The 26,115-nt window shown below is 41.7% G+C and overlaps 1 protein-coding gene across 11 annotated transcripts in view; it reads right to left on the reverse strand.

Annotated features, from left to right (window-relative positions):
• The window catches only part of LOC133509078 (ETS-related transcription factor Elf-2-like), an 82,719-nt gene that overhangs the window by 51,995 nt on the left and 4,609 nt on the right, over positions 1 to 26,115 (reverse strand). For 4 of the 11 annotated variants that reach the window (XM_061835759.1, XM_061835756.1, XM_061835757.1 and 1 more), the window contains exons 2-4: positions 23,679 to 23,762; positions 12,773 to 12,826; positions 10,800 to 10,894 (exon numbers count right to left, since the gene is read on the reverse strand). In XM_061835759.1, coding sequence (XP_061691743.1) covers positions 10,800 to 10,894; positions 12,773 to 12,826; positions 23,679 to 23,760 — 231 coding nt within the window. In that variant the 5' untranslated portion in view covers positions 23,761 to 23,762. Of the gene's footprint in view, positions 1 to 10,779; positions 10,895 to 10,985; positions 11,112 to 12,772; positions 12,827 to 23,678; positions 23,765 to 26,115 lie in introns of those variants that run through there. The other 7 variants (XM_061835761.1, XM_061835760.1, XM_061835765.1 and 4 more) reach the window with 6 other exon arrangements.

Raw genomic sequence — 26,115 nt, forward strand, 5'->3', positions numbered from 1 at the left:
ACCAGGAGACCCCGGGAACAACCCAGGACACGCTGGAGAGAAAACCTCTCGGCTGGTCTGGGTACGCTTCGAGATCCCTCCCGGAAAAGCTTGATGAAGTGGCTTGGGAGAGGGAAGTATGGGCGGCCCTGCTAAAGCTATTGCCCCCTCAACCAGAACTCAAATAAGCGATAGATAACTGATTAATGAAGCGATGGTTTGCCACAGATAATTGTACACGTAGGAAAACCCTGGTCTTGTGTCAGAGTCTGGGTGTTAGAATTCACATTTTGCGCTTTAAAAAAAAAACTACAGTAGAAGCCAGGCGTTTATTTTCTTCAACGTCAAACGTATACATATTTCCTGAGTATTGAGCAGCATTTCCGTTGAACTGCGTGACTCGAATCAAACATTTTGAATAACCATCTGCAAGCTTCTGACAGTACTCTGCTGGAATCTGAGCCCATTTCTCCTGACAGAATTGGTTTGACTGAGTCAGGTTTGTTGCCTTTCTTGCACGCGGCTTTTCACCTCTGCCGAAAAATTTTCAATGAAAGTCACATCTGGGCTTTATGTGAGCCGTGCCAAAAAAATTGACTTTTTTTTCGCCAAGCCACTTTTTTTATGTTAAACTTTTAAATGGAAAATAACAGACATATCATTGTATTTCAAGTATTGACCTAGAAATTGAGAAAAACAAAGGGGGGAAAAATAGTTTACAGAAAATCAAGTGTACAATTTAAATTGACAAAAAATAAACCCTGACCGAATCCGATGTAGTTGGTCATCCTCAACCAAGGTCAGGGACCAGACAAAGTATCACTCCAAGATCCCGATGTAAATGTTGGGTCTTGGTTTCCCTTACCCGGACGCGGGATTTTTGTCCTGGGAAACGGTGGGAAACGATTTTTCGGTTCCCATTGATAATGCTCATGGGAACCGGTTTTTACATGTACTTCAAAATAAAGCCTTAGCAGGCATGAGCATTTTGTCTTTTACGCTTAGCAACCGACACGTTTGACTAGCGTTTGAGAGACCCGGATATGAATAACTCGACGTTGCGCATGGTAGCGCAGAAGCGGAAACCGGTGCTGTTTGTAAACCACACTGACAAAGCGTTTTAATCATTAAAAATAAAGGGGTTCATGTAGGTTCGTTTTATACAGATTGTTGTATTTCGTTGAGAACTGGTTTTACATTCCACACATGGGCGAATTTTATTAAAAGTAAGCCCAGAGATCTGGGAAACGGACTTTCGGTTCCGTGTTTTCTCAGGCTGGGTAACGACATGGTAACGGAACAATCGTTTCTGTGAAATGCTCATGCCTGTGCAGATCACTTTTAAAGTCCACACGATCTCTGCCTTTAACGAGTCCGTCTTCGTGTATTGAACTACGTTCATAAAGCCTGACTTCCGGCTGGTTGAAGTCGATGACTGGACAACTGTAGGTGCGCATGCACTGCTAGTACCCCTGCCTGAAGTTGATGCTTCACTATCTTGATATTTTAGAAACAGATTCATACCAACGGAAGATGAGAGAGTCTTCGCCAAATCAGCGTGTCTCCTGTTTTTCCGGTGCGACTCCAGCGCTTTGACGCCCATCTTTTCAAGCTGGTAACTCTGCTTGCACAGATGGCAGTAAAACATGTGCCGATCTTTTGGATCTCGACGAACCCAGCTCCCGAACTCCTTACTTTCAACCCAAGCATATTGAAAAATGCAATTCCCCATGATACAAGTTGGGTCGATGAAAGAACTACGCTGCGTCGTAACGAAGACGAAGTGAAATGCCTACTCACGGAAACAAGGTCGAGAAGTTCTGACTAGATAAAGTTGGACACGCCTCTAGACACCTCTTGGGCTCTGGTACCACTCCTCATGGGAGGTTTTTCGACTCTGTTCCACTCTGGAGTTGCCCAAGGTAAGAGACACCAAACAGGTGTGGGTATACTTATTGCCCCTCGCCTTAGAGCCTGTACGTTGGGGTTTAACCAAGTGGATAGGAGGGTAGCCTCCCTCCGCCTTCAGGTAGGGGGACAGGTCCTGACTGTTTCTGCCAAACATATATATACATATATATATATATATATATATATATATACACACACACACACACACACACCAAACACCAGTTCAGAGTACCCACCCTTTTTGGAGTCCTTTGAGGGAGTACTGCTCTAACTCCATCATTCTGCTGGGGGACTTCAATGCCCACGTGGGCAACGACAGAGAGACCTGTAAGGGTGTGATTGGGAAGAACCCCCCCCCCCCCCTGATCAAAACCCGAGTGGTGCTCTGTTAATGGACTTCAGTGCTGATCACGGAGGGTATCCAAATGTGCACCTGGCACTAGGACACCCTAGGTCGCATTTTGCTGATGGACTTCGTAGTCGTGTCGTTTGCAAACTTACAATGAAAACGTCAACAAACAAAAAAATACACTGCAAACCAAACCAACCTGTAACTATAACTATGAAAGATCGCTTCTGTAGGAATAATTGTGAATATACTTATTATACATCTGCTTCCAATAAAGAAATGTTTTGCTCTGCTCTAGATAACGTGGCACCCACCTAGCAGAAGATAGCAAGAACAAAAACATCTAAGCATCAGAACTGTTAAAACGAGGAGCGCCTGCTGCCTGTGAAAGAAATTATCACCACACATGTACTCAGCAATGTTCCACACACATGCGCACACACACAAACAAGTACACTGTTTCCAACTGTTTTGCTTGCTGTCTCCTTTTTGTAACATCCATGTAAATAAGGGGGGTCTTAAAACTAAATAGAGGTGCAGAGGAGAAGATAATCAGAATGCAGTGGTGAATTGTACGAGACAGTTCCTCTCCTCTCTCCTCGCGAGACTTGAACTGGTGTCTTTGCTTCCTTTTTGTCAAGTTTAATGAATGTCTACTTGTTAAACCTGCCATTTACCAACTTTGTTTCAATTTTTTTGTTTAACCTACAATGATATCCCCGTCTGTTTTTCTTGGTGTAAAACTGAATTACTGCTTGCAGAATATCTTTAGCAATGCATGTTGAAAGCTGAATGATGCTTCCAAACACTTTAAAGGTTAATGTTATGTTGCCTCCAATATTTAAATACAGAATTAGCTTTTTGTGCACTGTATTGTCTGTGCTTTCATCCTCGATCAGGCTGTGCCAAGGTGTAATTTTAACATTATACACCATCTCATCCTGTACTTTCTACTTTGGTTTCAGACCAGACCTTTTTTATTAAAAATAAAAAAAGAGAGAATCTCATCCAGTTTTGCCACTTTTTCTTCTCATATTCACATACCAACATTCATTAAAGCAACAGCACTTTTTTTTTTAAATTTTTACCATTATTATCGAGCGAAAAAACAAGCAGCATGTCTCTTTTTGATCTACGTTGCCCAGACTGTGTGGGTGGACGGTGTTTGTAATTATGAGTGTACGCCTTTATAGCCGAAGGAGGGCGAAGTCAGGTAAACTAGCAGGAGACCGTATGCTTCCGTGTTAAAAAAATAATAATAATAAAGCCAGGCTGTGGTTCACTACGCTGGATTGGTTTTCATGTGAGCTGAGAATGTCTATTTCTACTGAGAACAAATTCTATGCGCTTCATTTTTCGTGCGATGGCACGCACCCGTCAAATCACAGTGACTGTAAATGCTGTAATCTGAATCTTTGAATGAGTCATGTGACTTCAATGGATGACACTGAGCTGACCACACTGCATACGTCTGATACTGCTCATAGTGTTCAAAGGGGACGCTCACGGGCTTCGTGTGTTTGCTCAGAGACGTAAAAAATTAGAGGGAACATTAGTCTTGACATTTATTTACTGGTTAATTTCATAAATGTTGGTAACGAAACAAGCCTGATCCTAAACAATCAGTCTTCACCCGGAAACAGGAATGCAAGTTAACTGTACTTAGCATGTTCCGAATCGATACCAAAAGCTCATGTTCCGAGCTGCTTCACGTACTGCGAGCGCATTTACATCGAAAGTCATCAACATCATGAGCCATGTCAAACTAAATTCAGTTACACTGAAAACATTTCTGGGCTATAACACAGGTAATGTTTCAGTATCTAACTATAATAAGTATGAGATTGTGATTTACTTTGACTTGATCTAAGTTCTAACATTAGACAGGCCATTTTCTCCTGTGGTCTCGCGTTATCCTGAAGTTGAAAACTTTTCCCCACTACATGCTTTAGGAAGATATAGATCATCGACTGCTAGCTTTCATCAATGGATTGACAATAGATACCACTGTAAATTCCGCTAGATAACAATACATCATGATGAAATAAAATAATTTGATTATATGAATACTTAAGTTTTGAAATTGAATGCCGATAGACAGCTTTAAAAATGTCTGTCTCAGTCCGTGCAGTGTCAAATTATGATTATAGTATTAGGTAACAACTACATACTCGGGTAAAACAACTCAGTAATTTATTTTAAGGTCTTGAGATTCCATCCCTAATCACACACACAACTTTCTATCTGCGGGTTAGAGCTATCTCTGTACATTTTTCAAATGTGAGTGACTGGGGTACCGAACACCCTGATACGGGCTGTTCGGCCCTGTACGACCGCTGTCGGAGTTTGGTCCGCATAGCCGGCAATATGTCAGACTAGTTTCTGGTGAGAGTTGCACTTCACTAAGGCTGCCCTTTTTCACCGATTTTGTTCATAACTTTTATGGAGAGAATCACTAGGGGCACCCAAAACGTTGAGGTTGTCCGGTTTGGTGGCCTCAGTATCGCAGCCATGTTTTTTGCAGATGATGTGGTTCTGTTGGCTTTATGAAGCTGTGATCACCAACGCTCACTGGAGCTATTCGCAGCTGAGTGTGAAGCAGCTGGGATCAGAATCACAGGCATGTGATTTGCTGAATGAAAAAAAGCCAGGGGTCTGGGGGCTGCAGGCATGATCAAAGGATTATGAAGTTTTAAAAATTTTATTATCGTAGGAATAATTGTGATTATAATTATCATATATCTGCTTCCAATAAAGAAATGCTTTGCTCTGCTCTAGATAACGTGGCAGCCGCCTAGCAGAAGATAGCCAGAACAAAAAACATCTAATCATCAGAACTGTTACAACTGCTGCCTGTTAAAGAAATGCTGACAAGACAGTCACCAATCTTCCACACATGCACACGCACATGAACAAACATGTACACTTTGTTTCCAACTGTTTTGCTTGCAGTCTTTTTGTAACATCCATGTAAATAAAGGGCGTCGAAAAACTAAATAGAGGTGCTGAGAAGAGGATAATGAGAGAGTGCAGTGGTAAATTGTATGAGACAGTTGCTCTCCTCGCGAGACTTGAACTCATGTCTTTGCTTTCTTTTTGTCCAGTTTAATGAATGTCTAATTGGTAAGCCTGACAATTATGAATGAAATATATCTAGTACATCTACAAATAAATGCTATTCTGTTTTCAAAATGAACAAAATATGATCGTTCTATACTTAGGTGCATACCTTTACCCCCAAAAATTACAAATTCAAATAAGTAAACTACAAGAAGTGAAACTAAATTGAATTCAGATTTGAATCATGGCATTCAAGCGTGCTTGCATAGCATGTATATTGTATCAATTCAAAAACGTTTTAATTTGTTTTTGTAAATTAGGAAACGCATGAATTTGACAACAATTATTAACGTCATGTTTCGTTATCAGTAAATAATAACATTTTTTAGATATAAGTATAAGATAGATATAATTGCTTCTGAATTCTCACTTCGTATCCGAGCAAACACACTAGACCCGTGAGCACCCCCTTCAACCACTGTGAGCAACATCAGACGTTTGCACTGTGGTCAGATCAGTGTCATCCATTGAAGCTACATGGCTCATTAAAGATTCAGATTACAGCATTTACATTCCCTTCAGAACATTTTAAAGGGGAAATCCAGTGCTTTGCATGAATAGTGTGTCAATAGGTCATGTAATGTTGGACCCTATTTTGAGAATGTGATGTTAAATCCGCTCTCATTTAGTAGTGTACTGAGAAGATTATCGACAATGACGAATTTTCAGGGGCACTGCCATTTTTGCGAGTCACACGATCTACATGGGCGTATGTGACGTATACCGTGCCATTCCAAACGCTGGATTACATGGGACACTATTTCTGAAAATGAAGGGGGCTGTGTCAGGAGCACTAGGAAGTGGTGTGGCCAAGCAGCAGCTCTTTGTGAGAGGCAGTGTGCTGACATGTTTAAAATGAAAAATAAAAAAAACTGTAGTTCACTGCACTGGATCTGTTTTCCTCTCCGCTGAGAATTGCAAAACAGATGTGCACCTTAGAGGGATCATTGGACGTAAGACATATCTTCAAACAACTAAAATCAACAAAGCAGCAGACCTTGTGTCACCATTCTGCCTCAAAATTTGCGCAAACCAACCTCCTGTCTTCACAAAGATCTTCAACAGGTCTCTAGAACTCGTACCAACCTGCTTCAAACGCTCCATCATCATCAGGTCTTAATGACTACAGGCCTTTTGCCCTGACATCTGTGGTCAAAAAGTCCTTTGAACACCTTGTGTTGGACCACCTCAAGAGCGTCACAGGTCCCCAGGTGGAACCACTCCAGTTTGCCTATCGCGGTTTGCCGATAACAGGTCTGCAGGTAATACCGTCATCATGGGTCTGCACTTCATCCTGAACATCTCAACTGCAAGTGAACCTATGCGAGCATTCTGATCGTGGACTTGAGCTCTGCGCTTAACACAATCATTCCTGAACTCCCCTACTCCAAACTTCTCCAGATCAGTGTCTCGCCTGCCATCTCCCAGGAGGTCTACAACTTCCTTACGGGCAGAACACAGCAGGTGAGGCTGGGGGACACCACCTAATCCATCCGCACTATCAGCACTGGGGCACCCCAAGGTTGTGTCTTCTTTCTGCTCTTCCTGCTCGACACAAACGACTGCACCTCGAGGCACCAGGCTGTCAAACTCCTGAAATTCGCAGATGACACCACAGTCATCAGCCTCATCAAAGACTGGGACAAGTCTGCTTATCGACAGGAGGCAAGACTGGAGTTTTGGTGTGGCCAACATAACCTGGCGTTGAACACTCTAAACACTGTAGAAATGATTGTGGACTTCAGGAGGCATCCTTCACCACAGCTGCCCCTCATGCTGTGTCAACCGTCGAGACCTTCATTTCTTTGGAATTACAGCCTCACATAACGAAGTGGGAGACGAACATCAACTCCATCCTCAAAAAAGCCCACCAAAGAATCGACATATTTCACCCAATGATGGTCAGAATATTAACTAGCCACACGCCTCACTGGCCAGGACATCATCTTCCAACTCTTCCAATTCTTCGAATGCTGCGATGAGGCCCTCCACAAAGATCTATCCAGGCGCAACACCCTCACATCATATGACGAGACCACTCTTCTCTTCTTAAGTCCCTGACATTCTGTCAAGAGAATGTGACGGTGGTCCGACTAAGACTTCAGAAAATGCAGCAGGACAGAGATGAACCCACGAGAAGTTTCTCTGCACACATTAAAGGCCAAGCAAAAGTGTGTTGGTACAACATCTGATGCGTCAGTGTGGAGGCCAGCTATCATTTTGCGATCAAATGATCAGAGACACCCTTACAGTAGGCCTTGCGGATGATGATAACCGCCTCGGCGTGCTCGGCCAGGCCAATCAAGAGCTGTCCCTTTCTGAAACCATCCACTTCATTGAGGCCAAAGGAAGCGGGGAGTGATTGGCCGGACGAATCCATCCCAATCCCACAGCTGTGCCCAAGGCAATCGATGCAGCAAGCAGCACACACAGGCAGATGGAGAGAAAACAACTTCAGGGCCGACCGCCAGACAGAAAATGAGTGCTCAAACTCAAACACAACCATGTGGCTACTGTGGCAAAGAAGGACATAGCAGTAGGAAGCAAGAACGTACAAATTATTGCCCTGACTTCAACATACTTCCACCAACTGCAATATCCCACACCACTGCAAAAGTCTCTGCCATAAACCAAGACAGAGGCTGCACACCAATCAAAATAACTGCAACGGCAGTCTTCGAGGCCCTCTGCTTAATTGAACAACTCGCCAAAACAATCATACTTGACCATCATGTGTATGATTCCGTGTGACATGTAGAAAAAACATGCATCCGCACTTCAAACGACGATCAACATCAAGATTCAGGCCCTCCCATTAGACGCCAAAGACTTGGGAATTGAATCCACTCTCCGGAGTCCCAGTGGAAAAGCTACCATACTGGCAGTCACAGACACATGCTGCCAATCGTGTCTTGCAGAACTTCCTTCCTGCGTCAGCTCGGTTTGAACACCTCCCACCTCACTGAAGATGAGGGCCGCAAACCAGGACCCAATTGGAATTGTGAGCGCCCTAGTCCTATAGAGCTCATGCTCCCACATCACCGAAGTCACTTGACTGGCCATATTGACGGTCTAGCGAAGCATTCGTCAATGATAAGTTGGTTGGCTAAGCACGAAAATATGTCTTATAGCACGACGCCCAGAGTAGACCCAAAGGACAGGCACCTGACAACCTTCATCTAACCCAGAGGCCAGTACAGGTATCGAGTGTGCCATCAGGGATACAAAGCATCTGGAGACACACCAAGCGATTTGATGAAATCATTAGTGACATTGGCAAAAAAACAAAGGTCACTGATGGGACAATTATGTGGTCTCCCTCCATTGAGGACAGCTTCTTCCAAGCGGCAAATTCATTGGGTACATGTGGCCGAAATGGCATTATCCTCAACCCATCAAAATTCTCAATTGGCAAAGAAACCGCCAATTTCGCACACTTTGAAATCACCCCCACAACTGTCCGTCCATGCCACCAGGTTCTGGAGGCGATCAAGTGATTCCCCAAACCTTGCACCATCACTGACGTCCGATGCTGGTTTGGACTTGGAAACCAAATAGCATATACAGCATCAGCATCAGCACAGAGAATGCTACCCTTTCACGCACTGCTACAACCCAACACACCATTCAAGTGGATTGAACCTTGGACAACCTGTTTGAAGAACCCAAGACCATCATGATCCAGGAAATACAAAAAAAATGAAGAACGTGGAAATATTTGACAAAAGAAAGCCAACATGCCTTGCAACACACTTCACGCCGGACACCACTACTTGGTGATCGCCGACAGGTACAGCAACTGGACCATCATGGAAAGTGCGCACGGGGGATCCAAAGGCCTCATATCTAGCCTCAGCCAACATTCACAACATTTGGTATCAGTGACGAGCTCTCATCTGACGGTGGTTCGGAGTTTACATCCACAGCCACATTGGCATTAATGCACAACCGGGGAATTCATTACCGCCTCTTGTCTGTAGCATTCCCTCAGAGCAACAGGAGGGCGGAAATTAGTGTGAAGATCATAAAGAGGATGATCACCGACAACATCTGTTGCGACGGTAGCCTCGACACATGCGTTTCAACGCGCCATCCTCCAATACCACAACACACCAGACCGAGACACACAGTTATCCCCAGCGAGGTGCATCTTCGGACAGCCAATCCGGGACTTCATCACAATCCACCCAGTCAAGTACCTACCCCAGAAGAGGTGGCAATGGTTAGGGTTAGCCCTAACCCCGTGGCAAGAGACTTTGAACAACAGAGAAAAGGCTCTTAGGAATCACCACATAAGGGATGCTGGAAAGACTGTCAGCTAAAACTCGCATCTTACCCCCCGTAGTGGTCGAAGACTGTGTCTGCATCCAAAAACAAACCAGACCACACCCCACAAAGTGGGACAAAACAGGACTCATTATAGACGTCCATCAGTTTGACCAATATGTAGTGAGAGTTGATGGGTTGGGAAGGGTGGCTGTGCGAAACAGGAGATTCCTGTGCCAATACCATCCAATGATAGCCAGAGCCCCATTGGCCACACTAGCCTCACCTGCTCCCACGGTGGAAAGTAATATGCCCATGTTCTCGACAACATCAGAGACGCCTACTCCCCCGACAGACCATGAACCATTCAAAACCCTTGAGGTGGCCAAGCCTGGACCACCACCTCCTGACAAACAACCCAATGACGGCTTCATCATCGATCCTGCGGTTCACTCTGAACAATCCAACATACCAAAGGCTCCAACCAGGGAAGCGGATAAGTCTCCAACCCAAAGAGACAACCTAGATACCTCATGCTTTCAGAGCTCTACAGGCCAACAGCAAACCTGGTCTGAAGGAGACCTTACTACCTGAGATATGTTCAAGGAACAAATGACTTTAATTTTCTACATAAATTAGAGCCTAGCCGGCTTTCCTAGTTCCAGTTTGTTAAAGCTACAACTTAGTTTGTTATCCTTGATTTACATAAATAGCATGTTATATGATTACTCTATCTCATCGGCAATGATTGTCCATTGTTAGCCTTTCAATTACCCCTACCAAACGGAGGCCTACTTAGTTCTCAGCCTTTGAACTTTTCGTTTCTCCTAAGCTTATCAAACAGACATCATCCAAAGGCTTGGGGGGGGGCGGGGGGCATAGAGGATATTTAACTGTTCTATGTTAGATGTTATGTATTTGCAGGTACCTATGTCAAGCGTGATTCTGTATTGTTGAAGAAATAAAGATCTTGAGTTCTGAAACAAAGACTTTCAAATAGTTATCTACTGAGTAAGCACGTTCTGTTCTACACAGCGGTCATCTAATCAGTGATGTGTACCTCCATCACAGCCTGGTTTATGGCTACCACAAAAGAGGGCAGACTCCGACTGCAACGGACAATCAAAACTGCTGAACGGATGGTCGGCACTGACCTACACACTTGAAGACTTACACGCCACTCGAACTTGGTCCACAGAGGGCAGGATCCTTTCAGACCCTCCACATCTAAGGCCACCAGCTCTTCCAGCTCCTCCCGTTGGGTAGGCGCTACAGATCAATGCAAATCAAAACTAGAAGGCATTCAAAGAATTTTTCCCTCTTGCAATTAAGTTATTAAATTCTTGATCAGCGAACCTACTATTTTCTACCTTGCACCGTTGTTGGGACACAGCCTGAAATTCTTCTGGTCCATTCAGTATTAGTAATATATACGGTAGACTATTGCACGATTCGTCACTTTAAACTGCTTCCTTTGCACAATTGTCTGTAACGAGAACCACAAATGGGTAAAGGCACTCTGTACAAACTAAACACAATGTGGGACGTTATCATACTTATCTCTTAACCTGTTCTAAATTATTTTAAATCTTGCACGACTTATAAGGACTAGTTCCTATAAACAGAAATGCCTATTGTTCTTTGTTGTTGTTGCTATGTTGTTCCTTGTTCTGAATGTCGTACCAGGCCAGCACTGACTGCGGGAGAAAAATTCCTTGTGTGTTTTTACACACTTGACCATGAACGTAGATTCTGATTGTCATTACACTGGTCTAGAACGGTGAACTGCGACTGGGTCAGGGCACTCTGCATAAGCTTAACATAATGTGGGGCGTTGACGCACTCTTAACTGCTCTAAATAAATATGACTGCATCTTGCATAACTGTGACTCTGATAAGGAATAGTTCCTATTAACAGAGTGTTTCTTGTTTTTTGCTCGTTTTTCATTCTGTCATACTAGGAAGGCACTGACTTGCGTGTTGTTGCATACCTGGCCATTAAAGCTGACTGATTCTGATCCAGTGACATTTTTTCATGTTGTGGTAAACTTCCAGTTTTACCAATGTCTTTAAAGCTTGTCTTGTTCTCGCCTCAGAATTAAAGTTCTCAATTTTAAAGATATATTGGAACACTTTAATCCAATCCTCAACTGTTTCAATTTACCAACTAACACTGTGATAGCTTTTTTGCTTGTATGTAACAAAATACTACACTTGCATATGTATTGGTTAGCTGGTCCCTTTACAGTGTCCAGTATTAATCCCAAGCATAAAGTTTCACATTTTAATGGAAACATGACTTTCATAATTTGTTTGTCTTTCCAGTATTTTGAAATGACTGGACTGTAAGATAAGCTTACACATTTCACAGAGGCCTGTGAAATGTATCACCTCATGTGTCATAAATCTCTTTTAATAACTCTGTTACTGTGCAAAGATGCGTGTGTGTACTGTTTGTCTATGGGAAGTTTAAGAGCTCAAAGTGACTGCAAATTTATGATAGCTGCATTCTTGTAAGCTTAAGAGCTCAAGGTGACTGCAAATTTATGATAGCTGCATTCTTGTGGGTTTTTGTAACAGGAAGAACTGTGTCTAATCAGAGGACACCCGGCCTTGAGAAGATTAACTGTCTCTGCAAAACAACCTTGCTTGTCTTGTGAAACCTGCTCTCCCCCACCCTATGTGTGAAGCTCAATAAAATGTGTGGTTTTGGAGGGGCTCGGAGAGAGTCTTACATGCGGGCTGAAGAATATGTTCTTCTTCCCCGAGTTCTCCCCAAACTGCAGTTTGGTAAAAAAATAACTCTGCCTCTGTCTCAATCATTCTATCCTGGTGCCGGAGCCTCTGGGTCCACATTGAGTGAGAAGTCCGTGCTTTGGACCTAACATGGACAGTCACAGAACAGGTGGAAATGTGTCGCCTTATTCTCTACACAAGAGCTTCAGCAGGAGGTACTTGCTCCCGAGGAGATCCTCCGAGCTGGAACTTTAAAAAAAAAATCCAATTACACGTTCCCAACCATATTCTCTCCATGATAAAGCTCATGCGCTATTCCACTGGGTAGAGATTTTTTTCCCGAAGTTTCCACACGTAGTTTAATGTGACTTTCCTTTTCCCATTTCTCTTTTATATAAATAGAATCCTCACCTTCTAACTCCTGTTCTATAAATCTTGTATATGTTGCCACCTCCTGGGTCTGACCTATAAGCAAGAAGGAATATCTTAACCATACACAGATTAGTTTGCGATTCCTTTTTTTTCATTGTTTTCTCAAGGTAATGTCTAAGGTGCAAGAATCTATAAATCTTGGTTGGTTAAGATTATTTTTTAGATCCTATAATGATCACTGTGTTTGATGAGCCCCTTTTCAGCCAATTGTTTAAATCGTATGTCAAACCCATTGGGTGGGAAATCAGTCATATCCGATCCACTTTGTAATCCAGAATGGTTCCTTATCTTTGTTTTCATTCATTATTCTCTGCCAAATATTGATGGACAATTTTATTAATGGCTTTTAAAAACTTGACCAAGCCTGTGTCCCCAATCATAGCTTATAATGGAAAAATCACTTAATATTGCACATTCTATCTCTTTCCATTTTGCTCTGTAGGAAGGGTTGCAAATGGTCACTAGCATTTGTATCTGCACCGAGTGATAATTTTTAATATTTGTGAGAGCGAGGCCTCCCTTGTCTTTTGCTAGCTGGAGAGTCTTGTAACGAAATCTATGCCTCTTGCCCTGCCAAATAAGTCTTCATATTAATTACTCTACTTCTCGAAATGTCCCCTTTGGAGCTCTACTGCTATGTTTTGGAATAGTCTGGGGAGCACATTCATTTTTATTGTTTCCACCCTCTGTCCTAATCCTAGAAAAAGAAGCAGGTTCCACTTGGTTACATCAGATTTAATTTTATAAATTAAGGGGTTGTAGTTGTCTGATATAATTGTCTCCAGATTTGTAGGAATTTTCACCCCTAATTACAGTGAAGAAAATACATATTTGAACACCCTGTTATATTGCAAGTTCTCCCAATTATAAATCATGGAGGGGTCTGAAATTTTCATTGTAAGTGCATGTCCACTGTGAGAGATAATCTAAAATTAAAAAATTCAGAAATCACAATGTATGATTTTTAACGATTTGTATGATACAGCTGCAAATAAGTATTTAAACACCTGAGAAAAGCATTGTTAATATTTGATACAGTAGCCTTTGTTTGTAATTACAAAGGTCAAACCTTTCCTGTAGTTGTTCACCAGGTTTACACACACTGCAGGAGGGATTTTGGCACACTCCTCTACACAGATCTTCTCTAGATCAGACATGTTTCTGGGCTGTGGCTGAGAAACATGGAGTTTCAGCTCCCTCCAAAGATTTTCTCTTGGGTTTAGATCTGGAGACAGGCTAGGCCACGCCAGAACCTTGATATGCTTCTTACGGAGCCACTCCCTGGTACCCCTGGCTGTGCCCTTCCGGTCATTGTCATGTTGAAAGCAGTCACTTTCATTTGAAAAATGTATGGGTCTGGTCAGTCATGCCCGCAGATAAAGTTGCGGGTGCGATTAGGGATGGAATCTCAAGACCTTAAAATAACTTACTGAGTTGTTACAAGGTAAGTATGTAGTTGTCACCTAATACCAAAATCATAATTTATTGACATTGTACTGAGACAGACATTTTTAAAGAGGTCAATAGACATTCAATTTCAAAACTAAGTATTCATATAATCAAATCATTTAATTTCATCATCATGTATTGTTATAATCTAGCATAATTTACGGCGGCATCTATTGTCAATCCATTGATGAAACTAGCAGTAGATCTATATCTTCCTAAATCATTTAGAGGGGAAAATTTTTCAACTTCAAGATAATGTCGTACCACGAAAGAAAATGACAGCTCCATTTAGTTATATGGACAGATCAGTCTAATGTTAGAATTTAGATCAAGTCAAAGTAAATCACAATCTCATACTTATTTTAGTTAGATACTGAAACATTACCTGTGTTATAGCCCAGAAATGTTTTCAGTGTAACTGAATTTAGTTTGACATGGCTCATGATGTTGATGACTTTCGATGTAAATGCGCTCGCAGTATGTGAAGCAGCTCGGAACATGAGCTTTTGGTATCGATTCGGAACATGCTAAGTACAGTTAACTTGCATTCCTGTTTCCGGGTGAATACTCATTGTTTAGGATCAGGCTTGGTTCGTTACCAACGTTTCTGAAATAAACCAGTAAATAAATGTCAAGACTAATGTTCCCTCTAATATTTCACGTGTCTGAGCAAACACACGAAGCCCGTGAGCGCCCCCTTTCACCACTGTGTGGAACATCAGACGTAGGCAGTGTGGTCAGATTAGTGTCATCCATTGAAGTTACATGGTTCATTCAAGGATTCAGAATACGGCATTTACATTCCCATTAGAACATTTCTAAGAACAATTTTGTTTTTGAAAACAATGAAAATGTCAACAAACAAAAGAAAAAATACATTGCTAACTAAACTAAGCCAACTATAAACTATAAATTTGAAAGGTCGCTTGCAGCTTCGTTTCATTTTTTTTTTTAACCCACAATGATATCCCTGTCTGTTTTTCTTGGTATAAAACTGAATTATTGCTTTCAGAATATCTTGAGCATCGCATGTTGAAAGCTGAATGATGCTCCCAAACAGTTTTAAGGTTAATGTTATGTTGCCTCCTATATTTAAAATACAGAATTAGCTTTTTGTGCACTGTATTGTCTGTGCTGTCATCCTCAATCAGGCTGTGCCAAGGTGGAATTTAACAATTGACACCATCTCATTCTGTACATTCTATAGCTTCAGACCAGACCTTTTTTACTAAAAAAAAAAAAAATCTCGTCCAGTTTCACTACTTTTTAATTCTATTATTCACATACCACGACATTCATTAAAGCAACAGCACTTTTTTTTTTTTTACTTTTACCATTATTACCGAGAGTAAACATAAGCAGCATGTCTAACTCTCTTTGCTCTACCCTGCCCAGACTGTGTGGGTGGACCGTGTTTGTAATGAGTGTACCCCTTTAAGAGCCGAAGGGGGGCGAAGTCAGGTAAACGAGCAGGAGACCATGTGCTTTGTGTTTATTTAAAAAAAGAAAAAATAGAGAGGCTAAAGTTCACTGCGCTGGATTGGTTTTCGTGTGCGCTGAGAATGTCTATGTATTTCAACTCAGAATTTTTACGTACATGATTAAACGTGCTCGATTTAGCAGATTTGCGAGTGCGATGGCGCGCCAGTCAAATCACAGTGACTGTAAAAGACCCAGCCACGACCCATCTTATATGCGGAAAGAGAGGGAAAGAGGTTGTTCCCCAAAATCTCACAATACATGGCCACAATCATCCTCTCCTTAATAGAGTGCAGTCATCCTGTTCCAAGTGCAGAAAAACAACCCCAAAGCATGATTCTACCACCCCCATGCTTCACAGTAGGGATGGTGTTCTTGGGATGGAACTCATCATTTGTCTTCCCCCAAACACGGTTAGTGGAATTATGACCAAAAAGTTCAATTTTGGTCTCATCTGACCACAAAACTTTCTCCCATGACTCCTCTGTATCACTCAAATGGTCATTGGCAAACTTAAGACGGGCCTTGACATGTGCTGGTTTAAGCAGGTGAACCTTCCATGCCATGCATGATTTCAAATCATGACGTCTTAGTGTATTACCAACAGTCACCTTGGAAACGGTGGTCCCAGCTCTTTTCGTGTAGTCCTGAGCTGATTCCTCGCCTTTCTAAGGATCAGTGAGACACCATGAGGTGATATCTTCCATGGTGCTCCACTCCGACTGCGATTGACAGTCATGTTTAGCTTCTTTCATTTTCTGGACTCAAGACTTTTTTTTCCCCCCACCAAGCTTGGCAATTTCTCTGTAGCCCTTTCCAGCTGTGTGGAGTTGTACAATTTTGTTTCTGGTGTCTTTGGACAGCTCCTTGGTCTTGGCCATGTTACAAGTTTGAGTCTTACTGATTGTATGGAGTGGACAGGTGCCTTTATGCAGCCAACGACCTCACACAGGTGTATCTGATTCAGGATAATACATGGAGTGGAGGTGGACTTTTAAAGGTGGACTAACAGGTCTTTGAGAGTCAATTCTATCTGATAGACAGGTGTTCAAATACTTATTTGCAGCTGTATCAGAAAAATCATTAAAAATCATACGCTGTGATTTATGAATTTTTCTTTTCTTTTCTCTCTCAGTAGACATGCACCTACAATGAAAATTTCAGACCCCTCCATGATTTTTAAGTGGGAGAACTTGCAATATAAGAGGGTGTTCAAATACTTGTTTTTTTTCCCACTGTATTTGATTGTTTTTGAATCCCAAATGACATTAAATTCTTCCCTGACGGACTGGCTAGGGGAGTTGTGATGACAAAATTTGTGTTTTGTGCATATTCAGCTTGTAACCTGATACTACAGCATGTTTTCTAAGAGTTGAGAAATATCAGAATACCATCAGCAAACAGAGCAACCTTATTCCCCCTTCCCCCCCATCGGTTACCTTGATGCCCTTAATCCTCATTCTGTTTAATCCACTGACTCAGTGGCTCTATAAAAAGAGCAAATAACAGCAGTGACAAAGGGCAACCCTGACAACAAACCCTCTCTAGTTCAAAGCTATTCGATTATTTTCTGTTGAGCCGTATTTTTGCAGTGGGTTTATATAAAGGCTCGTATTGTCTTAGTAGAATTACTGGAACTGGAATCTCTAGTATCTTTGATAAGAAAAGCCAACCGACGGAATGAAATGCTTTTCTCTGTAATAGGAGAGCATCAAATTTGTACTTATTTATCTGATTAATTCCTGTAGTGTTCTCCTGACATTGTCTTGTGCTTGTCATGACCCATCGATACAGAGGGAGGACCAAAATGCAGGACTCGGGAGACGCAGAGGTAATTCGGGAAAAACGTTTATTGTTCCAAGGTCGGGGATCAGCCAGGCAGTCAGATGCAGCAGCGGTAGTCAGGATGTCAGGCGTAGAGAGCAGGTCCGCGGGCAAGCAGGAGTCGGTACACGGGAGATCGATCAAAGAAGGCAGGAGTGTCAAAGGAGTCAGGCTTACGGGGTCAATCGGAGAAGAGGTGGAGGTCGGTACACACGGCTTCACGATCAGAGATACGGGAGTGCAGGAAAGAGGCAGGGTCCTATATACACCGGGGCCAATCAGCCAGCATGAGGCGCAGGTGTGCGCCACCCAATCAGCGCGGCCACACGGAAACCCGGACAGCCAGGGGTGGACCGGCAGGACCATGACAGTGCTTGCCTTGGTTTGATAAAACCGGTTGGATCCAACTGAAAATTATCTGGGAGTATTATTTCAAGGCATTTCGGTAAAATTGAAGTGAAGAGTTTGTCAACATTCAAACTTTTGGCTTTTGAAGTTCACCTGTAGATGCATCAGCCAATCATGTTTTATTCTTGTCTTCTATGATTGTTGGGATACTGTGTGGGAGAACCAGAGATTCAGGTGGTTATCCCTTTTACAGTCCATCTGTGTGTAGTTTTTGGTAATACTTTTCAAACCTATTATTAATAGCCCGATATTTGTCTTTTGTATTATAGTTGGATCTTTAATTTTGTGTGTTGCGCATTCTGCTTGTTTTCTCAATCAATATCTCAAAATTATGGCTGTTTTACTTAATATCCATTTTAAAAAGGTGAGGGTTTTCTGAATCTCTGTCGTAAATTTCCGTAATATTTGTAACTTTCCCTGATTCGCTGACTAGACTCCCATTTGAATATCGGTTTATGTTTTTTTTCCAGGTCTTCCAACTCTTTTCAATTTTTCTTGTTTTAACCTCGTGAAGTTCCATTTAGCAATTATGTTCCCTCTCAAGACAGCTTTATCTGCATCCCAAATCATGAGAGGGGAGACACCCCATTATCATTCTCTGATGGGTATAATTTGTCTTCTTGGAATTCATCTTTCATTTTCTCTTCAAGTACATTTAAATGAAGCTTTGAAGAAAACTTTTTTTTTTTTTAAGTTTAAGTCCAAATAAACTAGGCTGTGGTCTGAAAGATCCATTCACTCGATTTAACATGACCTGACAAAACGATCTGGTAAACCATGGTAAAGATTTTTACCATCTTCTTTTCCTTCCGGTTTATCTCGTAAGGGGTCGCCTCAGCGTGTCATCTTTTTCCACCTGAGCCTATCTTCTGCATCTTTCTCTCTAACACCAACTGCGCTCATGTCTTCCCTCACAACATCCATCAACATTTTCTTTCATCTTCCTCTTGCTCTCTTTCTTAGGTATCTCCATCTTCAGCAACTTTCTACCAATATACTCATTCCCTCGCCTCAGGACATGTTCAAAGCATCGAAGTCTGCTCTCTCCAACCTTATCTCCAAAACATCCAACGTTGGCTGTCCCTCTAGTGGGTTCATTTCTAATCCTATCCAACCTGCTCACTCCTAGCGAGAACCTCAACATCTTCATTTTTGACACCTCCAGTTCTGCTTCCTGCCTTTTCAGCGCCACAGTCTCTAATCCGTACCTCATGGCCGGCCTCACCACTGTTTTATAAACTTTGCCCTTCATCCTACCACAGACTCTTTTGTCACATAACACACCACACATCTTCCGCCAGCTGTTCCAACCTAATTGGACCTGTTTCTTCACTTCCTTACCACACTCAACATTGCTCTGGATTGTTGTCCCCAAGTATTAGAAGTCATCCAACCTCGCTCTCTTCACCCTGGAGCCTCACTTTTCCCCCTCCGCCCCTCTCATTCATGCACATATATTCAGTTTTACTTTGGCTAATCTTCATTCCTCTCATTTCCAGTGCATGCCTCCATCTTGTTGTGTTGTTATTGTTTCTCCACCTGCTCCCTGCTTTCACTGCAGATCATGTCATCTGCGAACATCATGGTCGAAGGAGAACCTAGTCTAACATCTGTCAGCCTATTAATTAACACAGCAAATGTGAAAGGGGTTCAGAACTGATCCCTGATGCAGTCCCACTTCCACCTTAAATTATACACCACAGCTCACAATTGCTTTGCTGGCCTCATACATGTCCTGGACTGTTCCAAAATATTTCTCCACCACACCAGACTTACGCATGCAGTACCACAGTTCCTCTCTTGGTACTCTGTCATAGGCGTCTCGATCCACAAAGACACAATGTCAAACTATATCATTACTATACATCAGAAAAATAATCAATTCTCAAATGTTTTGTGTGGTGGTGAATAAAAGGTGTAATCTCTGACCGTGGAGTTTAACTCCTTCCAGACATCACAAATACCCATGTCTCTTGTAAATTTTTCCACTAATTTGGGTATGGTGTTGTTTTGTGTCTCAATTAATCTTGATACATTCCATTTTGTATTCAATCTCAGATTAAAGTCACCACCACAAATCACAATTCCTAGCGCTTTTGTAATCATTAAATCAAAGATTTATCTGTAAAATTTACATGTTGCACCCAGGGGATGCATAAATGAGTAGTTTCTGTCCCTTCCAACCTCCCCACAACCATATTATATCTCCCTTCCTTATCTATGACTTCTGGAATCTTTTCAAAAAACCTCCTCTCGAGAAAGTGATGAGAACCCCATCTGTGTCCTGTTTTATATGATGATTATCAGACCTGACAAAAGCCCTGTCTATTAAATTTAGGGTGCTCTGTATCAGTTAAAAGGGTCTCCTGCAGGAGTAGCACATCAGTCCTATCTTTTTTTCATTTTGCCCAGTATTTTATTAAGTACATCCTTCACGTTATAAGAGGCTATCCTTATTGATGTTGGGCTTCCCATCATAATTCAAATATCACTTCTGAAATTATTCCCCATCCACTAAAACTCAGTAATGATTGGAAAAAATATGAGAAAAAACGGATAGAACAGTAGAATATTGTGAATTGTAAACATTTCTCAAATTTAACTAAGTGTTTTGAAGTCATTTTTATGACCATATAAGGAGCTACAATGTTTTATCAGCTCAGAGGGGAAGACGTGACACGTCTTCAACTGTAGCAGTCAGAGTCTTCCTCAATCGTATGTTTTGTTCATAGTATTCATAGCTATAGTGATTAATATTTTGTTTTTTAAATTTCAATTTCTATTTATAAAGTGTGTCCCCAAATCGCCATTACCTTGCCTCCTTACATAAACATTTCTTTGTCCCAACTAAAATCTACCGGTCAGTCCGTCTGAAGGTGTGCATTTTCTTTTAAAGCCCTCCCGTGGCGCCTCAGCTTGCAGTAGTCCTTGTCTCGGAAATAGGGGTTTGCTCCACATCAGGTTGTAGACTGTGTCACCCCAGCTTGCTGAAGGTTGATATTGCCACGGAAAGGCCTCTCTTCACTATGTCTTTCGTACTCCTCTGCTGAGATGTAAGAGCATGTCTCTCCCTCATAATACACACCCATTCTAGCCTGGAAAGGAGTTTGAAACCAGATATTGTTCACCTTAAGCACCCTCTTCTCCTCCGCATACTCCCGACTTCGACATGGAATTGTTCTCCGACCCCTCCTCTACGCCATTATAATTTCCTTTCTCGCTTTTCCCTCTTGGTCAGTTAGTTTATCTTGCAACTTAGTCTGTATCTTTAGCAGCTCCCTCATAGCTTCCTCCAGTCCCTGCACGGTTTCCTCTGTGTCTGCAATTCTCTGTTCAGTTTCATCAATTCTGTTATTTGTAACATTGATGTCCTCTCGTATTCCTCAGAATCTCGGCATTTTCACTCCAAAACTCTCAGTTCTTGCAGTACGGTGAGCAGGTTAGTCATTCCGTCGTCTTTTTGTCACGTTAGCTCCTTTGGGTCTGAAGGAATAGTGCTAGTTACATCGCTGTCGACCTGTTCTTCCTCGGCTGAAGAGGTCTCTTGTGTCATCTGTGGGACAACGTTCTTCTTTTTTTGGGGCTTATTATAAACGCCTCTGCCTTCTTTACTTCATGGACTCAAAAAAAAACAAAGTATATGGCGTCTATCAACAAAATTCTATTATTTTGCTGCCTTCTGCATGGTTGATCAAATGTAGGTCCTCAACACACTTTTTAACCATTTCGGCAGTATGCTTGGTGTCATTGTCCATTTGGAAGACCCATTTGCGCCCAGGTTTTAGCTTCTTGGTTATTGTCTTGAAATGTTACCTTAATATCTCCATGTAATGTTCTTTTTTCATGATACCATCTATTTTACAAAGAGCTCCAGTTCTGGCTGTAGCAAAACAGCTCCACTACATGATGCTGCCACCTCCATGCTTCACTGTCCGTAGAAGAAGACGACGCATCTACCTTCATGCACGCATAAGATGAAGCTTCCTCAAGGGTGTAGAAAAAGGTGAAGATGATGATTATTGGTGCGCTTGGAGCAAAATAGCAGGAAATGCATGAATGCAAAATAGTTTTTATCTTTCACACATTCATTATGGAGAATCCAAGAAGAAAAGCATATGAGGCAGCTGGATCTATTTTGCATTGATGCGTTTCCTGCTATTTCGCTCCAAGCGCACCAATAATTATCATCATCTTCTATACCCTCGAGGAAGCTTCATCTTTTACGCGCATGAAGATAGATTCATCGTCTTCTACGGATGGGAGGCATATGTCCATGCTCATAATCTTATAGGGAATTGCCATTTTTAAGCATTACACTCAAGTTTTTGTTGTACATTTATTGATAGCTGGTCGTGAAGAAAAAAAATATATATTTTAGCCACATCATTAAAGGTGAAATCCAGTGCTTGCATTAAGAGTGTATCCAATAGGTCATGTAATATGTACCCCATTTTGACAATGTGATGTTAAATCCTCTCATTTAATAGTGTTTTGATAAGAATTCCAAATTTTCAGGGGCGCTGCCATTTTCGCGAGTCACATGATCTACGTGGGCGTATGTGACGTGTACCGTGCCGTCCAAAACCATTATGCCCAGCACTGATTTCTCGGCTCTATCCTCATCGAAAGAAGAAATAGCAGTATCGGTTGATAGGGAAGACGGAGGAATACTTACATGCAGATTTGAACCTGTGGCTGTAATTAATGTTGAATATTCAGATAGTTCTTCAGGCAGAATGACGTTGAGTCTGACTACTGAGGCCAATGTGCGACATAAGTGCGTAAACAAAGCCCTACGCGCCGGCAGCCGCGGATGGTTTTTCAGACGGATGGATTGATGGGTGGTTAATTCATTCACTAGGTGTTCGTTTAATCAACACTCCACACATCCCGGTCTGATGGTCTGAGCGTTCCCCCATGCTGAAAAATCTCCTTTTGATTAATGAGCATGTGTTACAAACGGGAATACTGGGTACATAGCAGACACTTACTGTCTCATAGTTCCCCTTCTTTTACATAGAGGTAGCTAACATACCTTATATCCTAACCCTAACTCAAACCTAACTTTAAAACAAAAGTGGATAAAAAGATATACACATATGTACGTTTGCTGTGTTTGTCTTTCTGAGATGTCCATAGCGAACATGAACACCCGGCGACAACCTGTCGAATGGCACATGTTGAAGCATGGATGAGGATGTTTCAGACAGGCCGGAAGTTTACAAAATATACGCGCATGCGCATTAATATACATGCATGTGCATTTATCACAAGGAGACTTTTCAGCTCCGGGAGCGCTCAGACCATCACACTGCTCCACTGTGTTTTTCCTAAGTAGGTACGAACACAAATAAGAGTAGCTCTTCCTATTGTCTTTACATTATCTCTCCACAGAGAAACCTCACTTCCCTTAATATTTAGACAACATTTAATAAAGTCAAAATATTAGTAAATTATTTGTAGCTAAATATTTTGGAGTGGCATCAGTTTGACAATTGAATAAAGTAATTTTACATTATTTCTGTGAGCTAAGTCAACCAGCATCACTGAAGTGTATTTTTGATTTCCCATTGTACCCTAAGCTCAGTAAAAATGTTTCAGTTTTTTTTTTTTAACTTTAAAACGACATTGAGCAGAATTTAGTTTTTCTGCTATCAATCAACAATTGACATTTTTCCAGCACCATAACTGAATCTCATCACATTAGTTGTGGTGACTGTCATACTTGTTGCGGCTCCTCCACCATAGTGACATACTCCACTACATTCCCTCCTCCATCGGACACCACCACAGAGGTCATCACTCATTCCTAGGAAAACAATAGAACTAAGTTCAAGTTGATGAAGACAACTACAGTCATGGAAAAAAATTATTACATCATTCTTGTTTCTTCAATTTCTTGTTCATTTTAATTCCATGGTAAATTTTGGGACAAATATGTTATCAAAAAAAAGCTTAGTTTAAGTTAAGATCTAATTTCTGACCATTTTCCATGGTTTTCTTGTTGATCAAAATCACTAGGAATAAAATTCAATAATTAATCAAATCAAAAGCCTTATGTCATTATATGAAAAAGAAATAATGACCGCTTATCCGCAAGGTGCTTGGATAAATAAAAAACAGAACATCTGTTAGGTATGAGTTAAAATAAAAAAAAAAATACAATCAAAGCACAGTTATTGCTAAAAGAACTTGAAAATAAATGCATAAAGTGTATTTTTCAGCCCCAATCCCCCAGTCCAGGCCTTGGTAAGATTATTCAAATCAAGAAAAGCAAACAACAAAGGCAGTTGCATAATTTTAGATTACAGTACTGTTATCTTGAGTGGTTTTACGTTCAAGGAGTTGATGGCTCTAGCGAAGAAGCTGTCTTTGAGTCTGGTTGTCCGTGTTTTGAGGGACATTTAATGCCTGCCAGAGAGCAGCAGGTTAAACAAGTGGTGACCAGGATGGGAAGGGTCCTTTACGATGTTAGTAGGTCTCTTAGGATGGAAAGAGTTGGCAATGTCCTCTAGGGAGGGCAGAGAGCAGCAAGGGATTTTTTGGGCGCTGTTGTACATTCAGCATACCGCAGTGTGATGCGGTATGTGAGGATGCTCTCCATGGCGGTTCTATGGACAGCCAGCAGTTGCTTAGTTTCCAGATTGTTCTTCCTGAGCACTCTCAGGAAGTGGAGTCGCTACTGTGCCTTTTTCACCACCGCCGTGATATTTAAAGTTCAGGTGAGTTTACCTGTGATGTAGACTCTCAGAAATCTGAAGGAGTGGACACTCTCCAGACACTCCCCATTGATGAACAGTTGGACCGGGTCCATAGCACACTTTTGGAGGTCCAGCATAATTTCCTTTGTTTTTGTGGTATTTAGCGTGAGGATGTTTGCCGAACATCACTTTGATAGATTTACAATCTCATCTCAGTAGGTAGACACATCTTTTGAGATGAGCCCGATCACAGTGGTATCATCAGCAAACTTGATGACAGAGTGGGTTGGATGGGCTGGTATGCAGTCATATGTACAAAGTCAGTCCACAACCTTGAGGGACCCAGTGCTGAGGATGATTGAGGAAGAGAGGTGTGGGCCAAGTCTGACAGACTCCGGACGATTTGTCAGAAAGTCTTTAATGCAGCAGATAGAAGGAGAAAGTCAGAGGAGGGAGAGTTTGTCAACCAAAATACCTGAGATGATGGAATTAAAGGCTGAGCTAAATTCTATCAAAACCATCCTCACATAGTTCCCTTGGAGTTCCAGGTGGCAGTAGAGTGTGAAGAGCTATTGCGATAGCATCCTTGGTGGACCGGTTTCCTCTGTAGGCAAACTGGTTGGGGTCGAGTGAGGGAGGGAGTGAGCCCCTTATGTGCAACTAGCCTCTCAAAGCACTTCATGATCACAGGTGTGAGTGCAACAAACCTGTAATATTTTAGACTGTCAATAGATGTTTTGGTTTTTTTTGGGGGGGGGTGATTGTTGCCAATTTTAGGCAGAAGGGAATGGTTGATTCTTGCAAGGAACTGTTGAAGATTTTTGTAAAAATACAGCTAATCAGCACAGGCTTTCAGTACTTTTCCCAACACTCTATCTGGGTCAGCACTCTTCCTGGTGTTTACTGTCCCAAGCACACTTCTCAGTTTATGATCCTGAAGCGGTAGTGTGTTAGTGATGGGAGGTGGTGGTGTTGAGAGTGAATTTGATCTGTCGGTCTCTGCCAGAGACGTTCGTGTTTCTGGCAAACATCTGGTTATTTTTGTTGTAGTTTAAGTGTATCAAGACGAAAACAAGGGCAACAAAAGCTAAAACACAAAAACAAAAAAGTTATGTGGGCTTCCATAGATCCCAGGAAATGCCTGATTTCCTAAATGCCAAAGAAAAGCGATTCTTAAACAAGTATTGATCACATCCGTATTTTCAAAGATTTAATGTGACCCTAATTTCTCTTTCCCCCCCAAAAAAAAAATTGAGATGTAAATGTTGATTTCATCACAGTATTCAGATTTTTTTAAGTCCTAATTTTGTGGGTTTTAGGAATTGGAAGTATAAATTATGTCAAAACAATTGACTTAACGATTGTTGAAAATTACAGATCCTGAATCTATAAACTATGAAAGTAGAAACTTTTTGATTTATGGAAATAAAGTTTTTCATCCATTCATTTTCCAAGCCGCTT

Source organism: Syngnathoides biaculeatus, chromosome 11 (genome assembly GCF_019802595.1).
Source record: "Syngnathoides biaculeatus isolate LvHL_M chromosome 11, ASM1980259v1, whole genome shotgun sequence".
Classification (NCBI taxonomy): domain Eukaryota; kingdom Metazoa; phylum Chordata; class Actinopteri; order Syngnathiformes; family Syngnathidae; genus Syngnathoides; species Syngnathoides biaculeatus.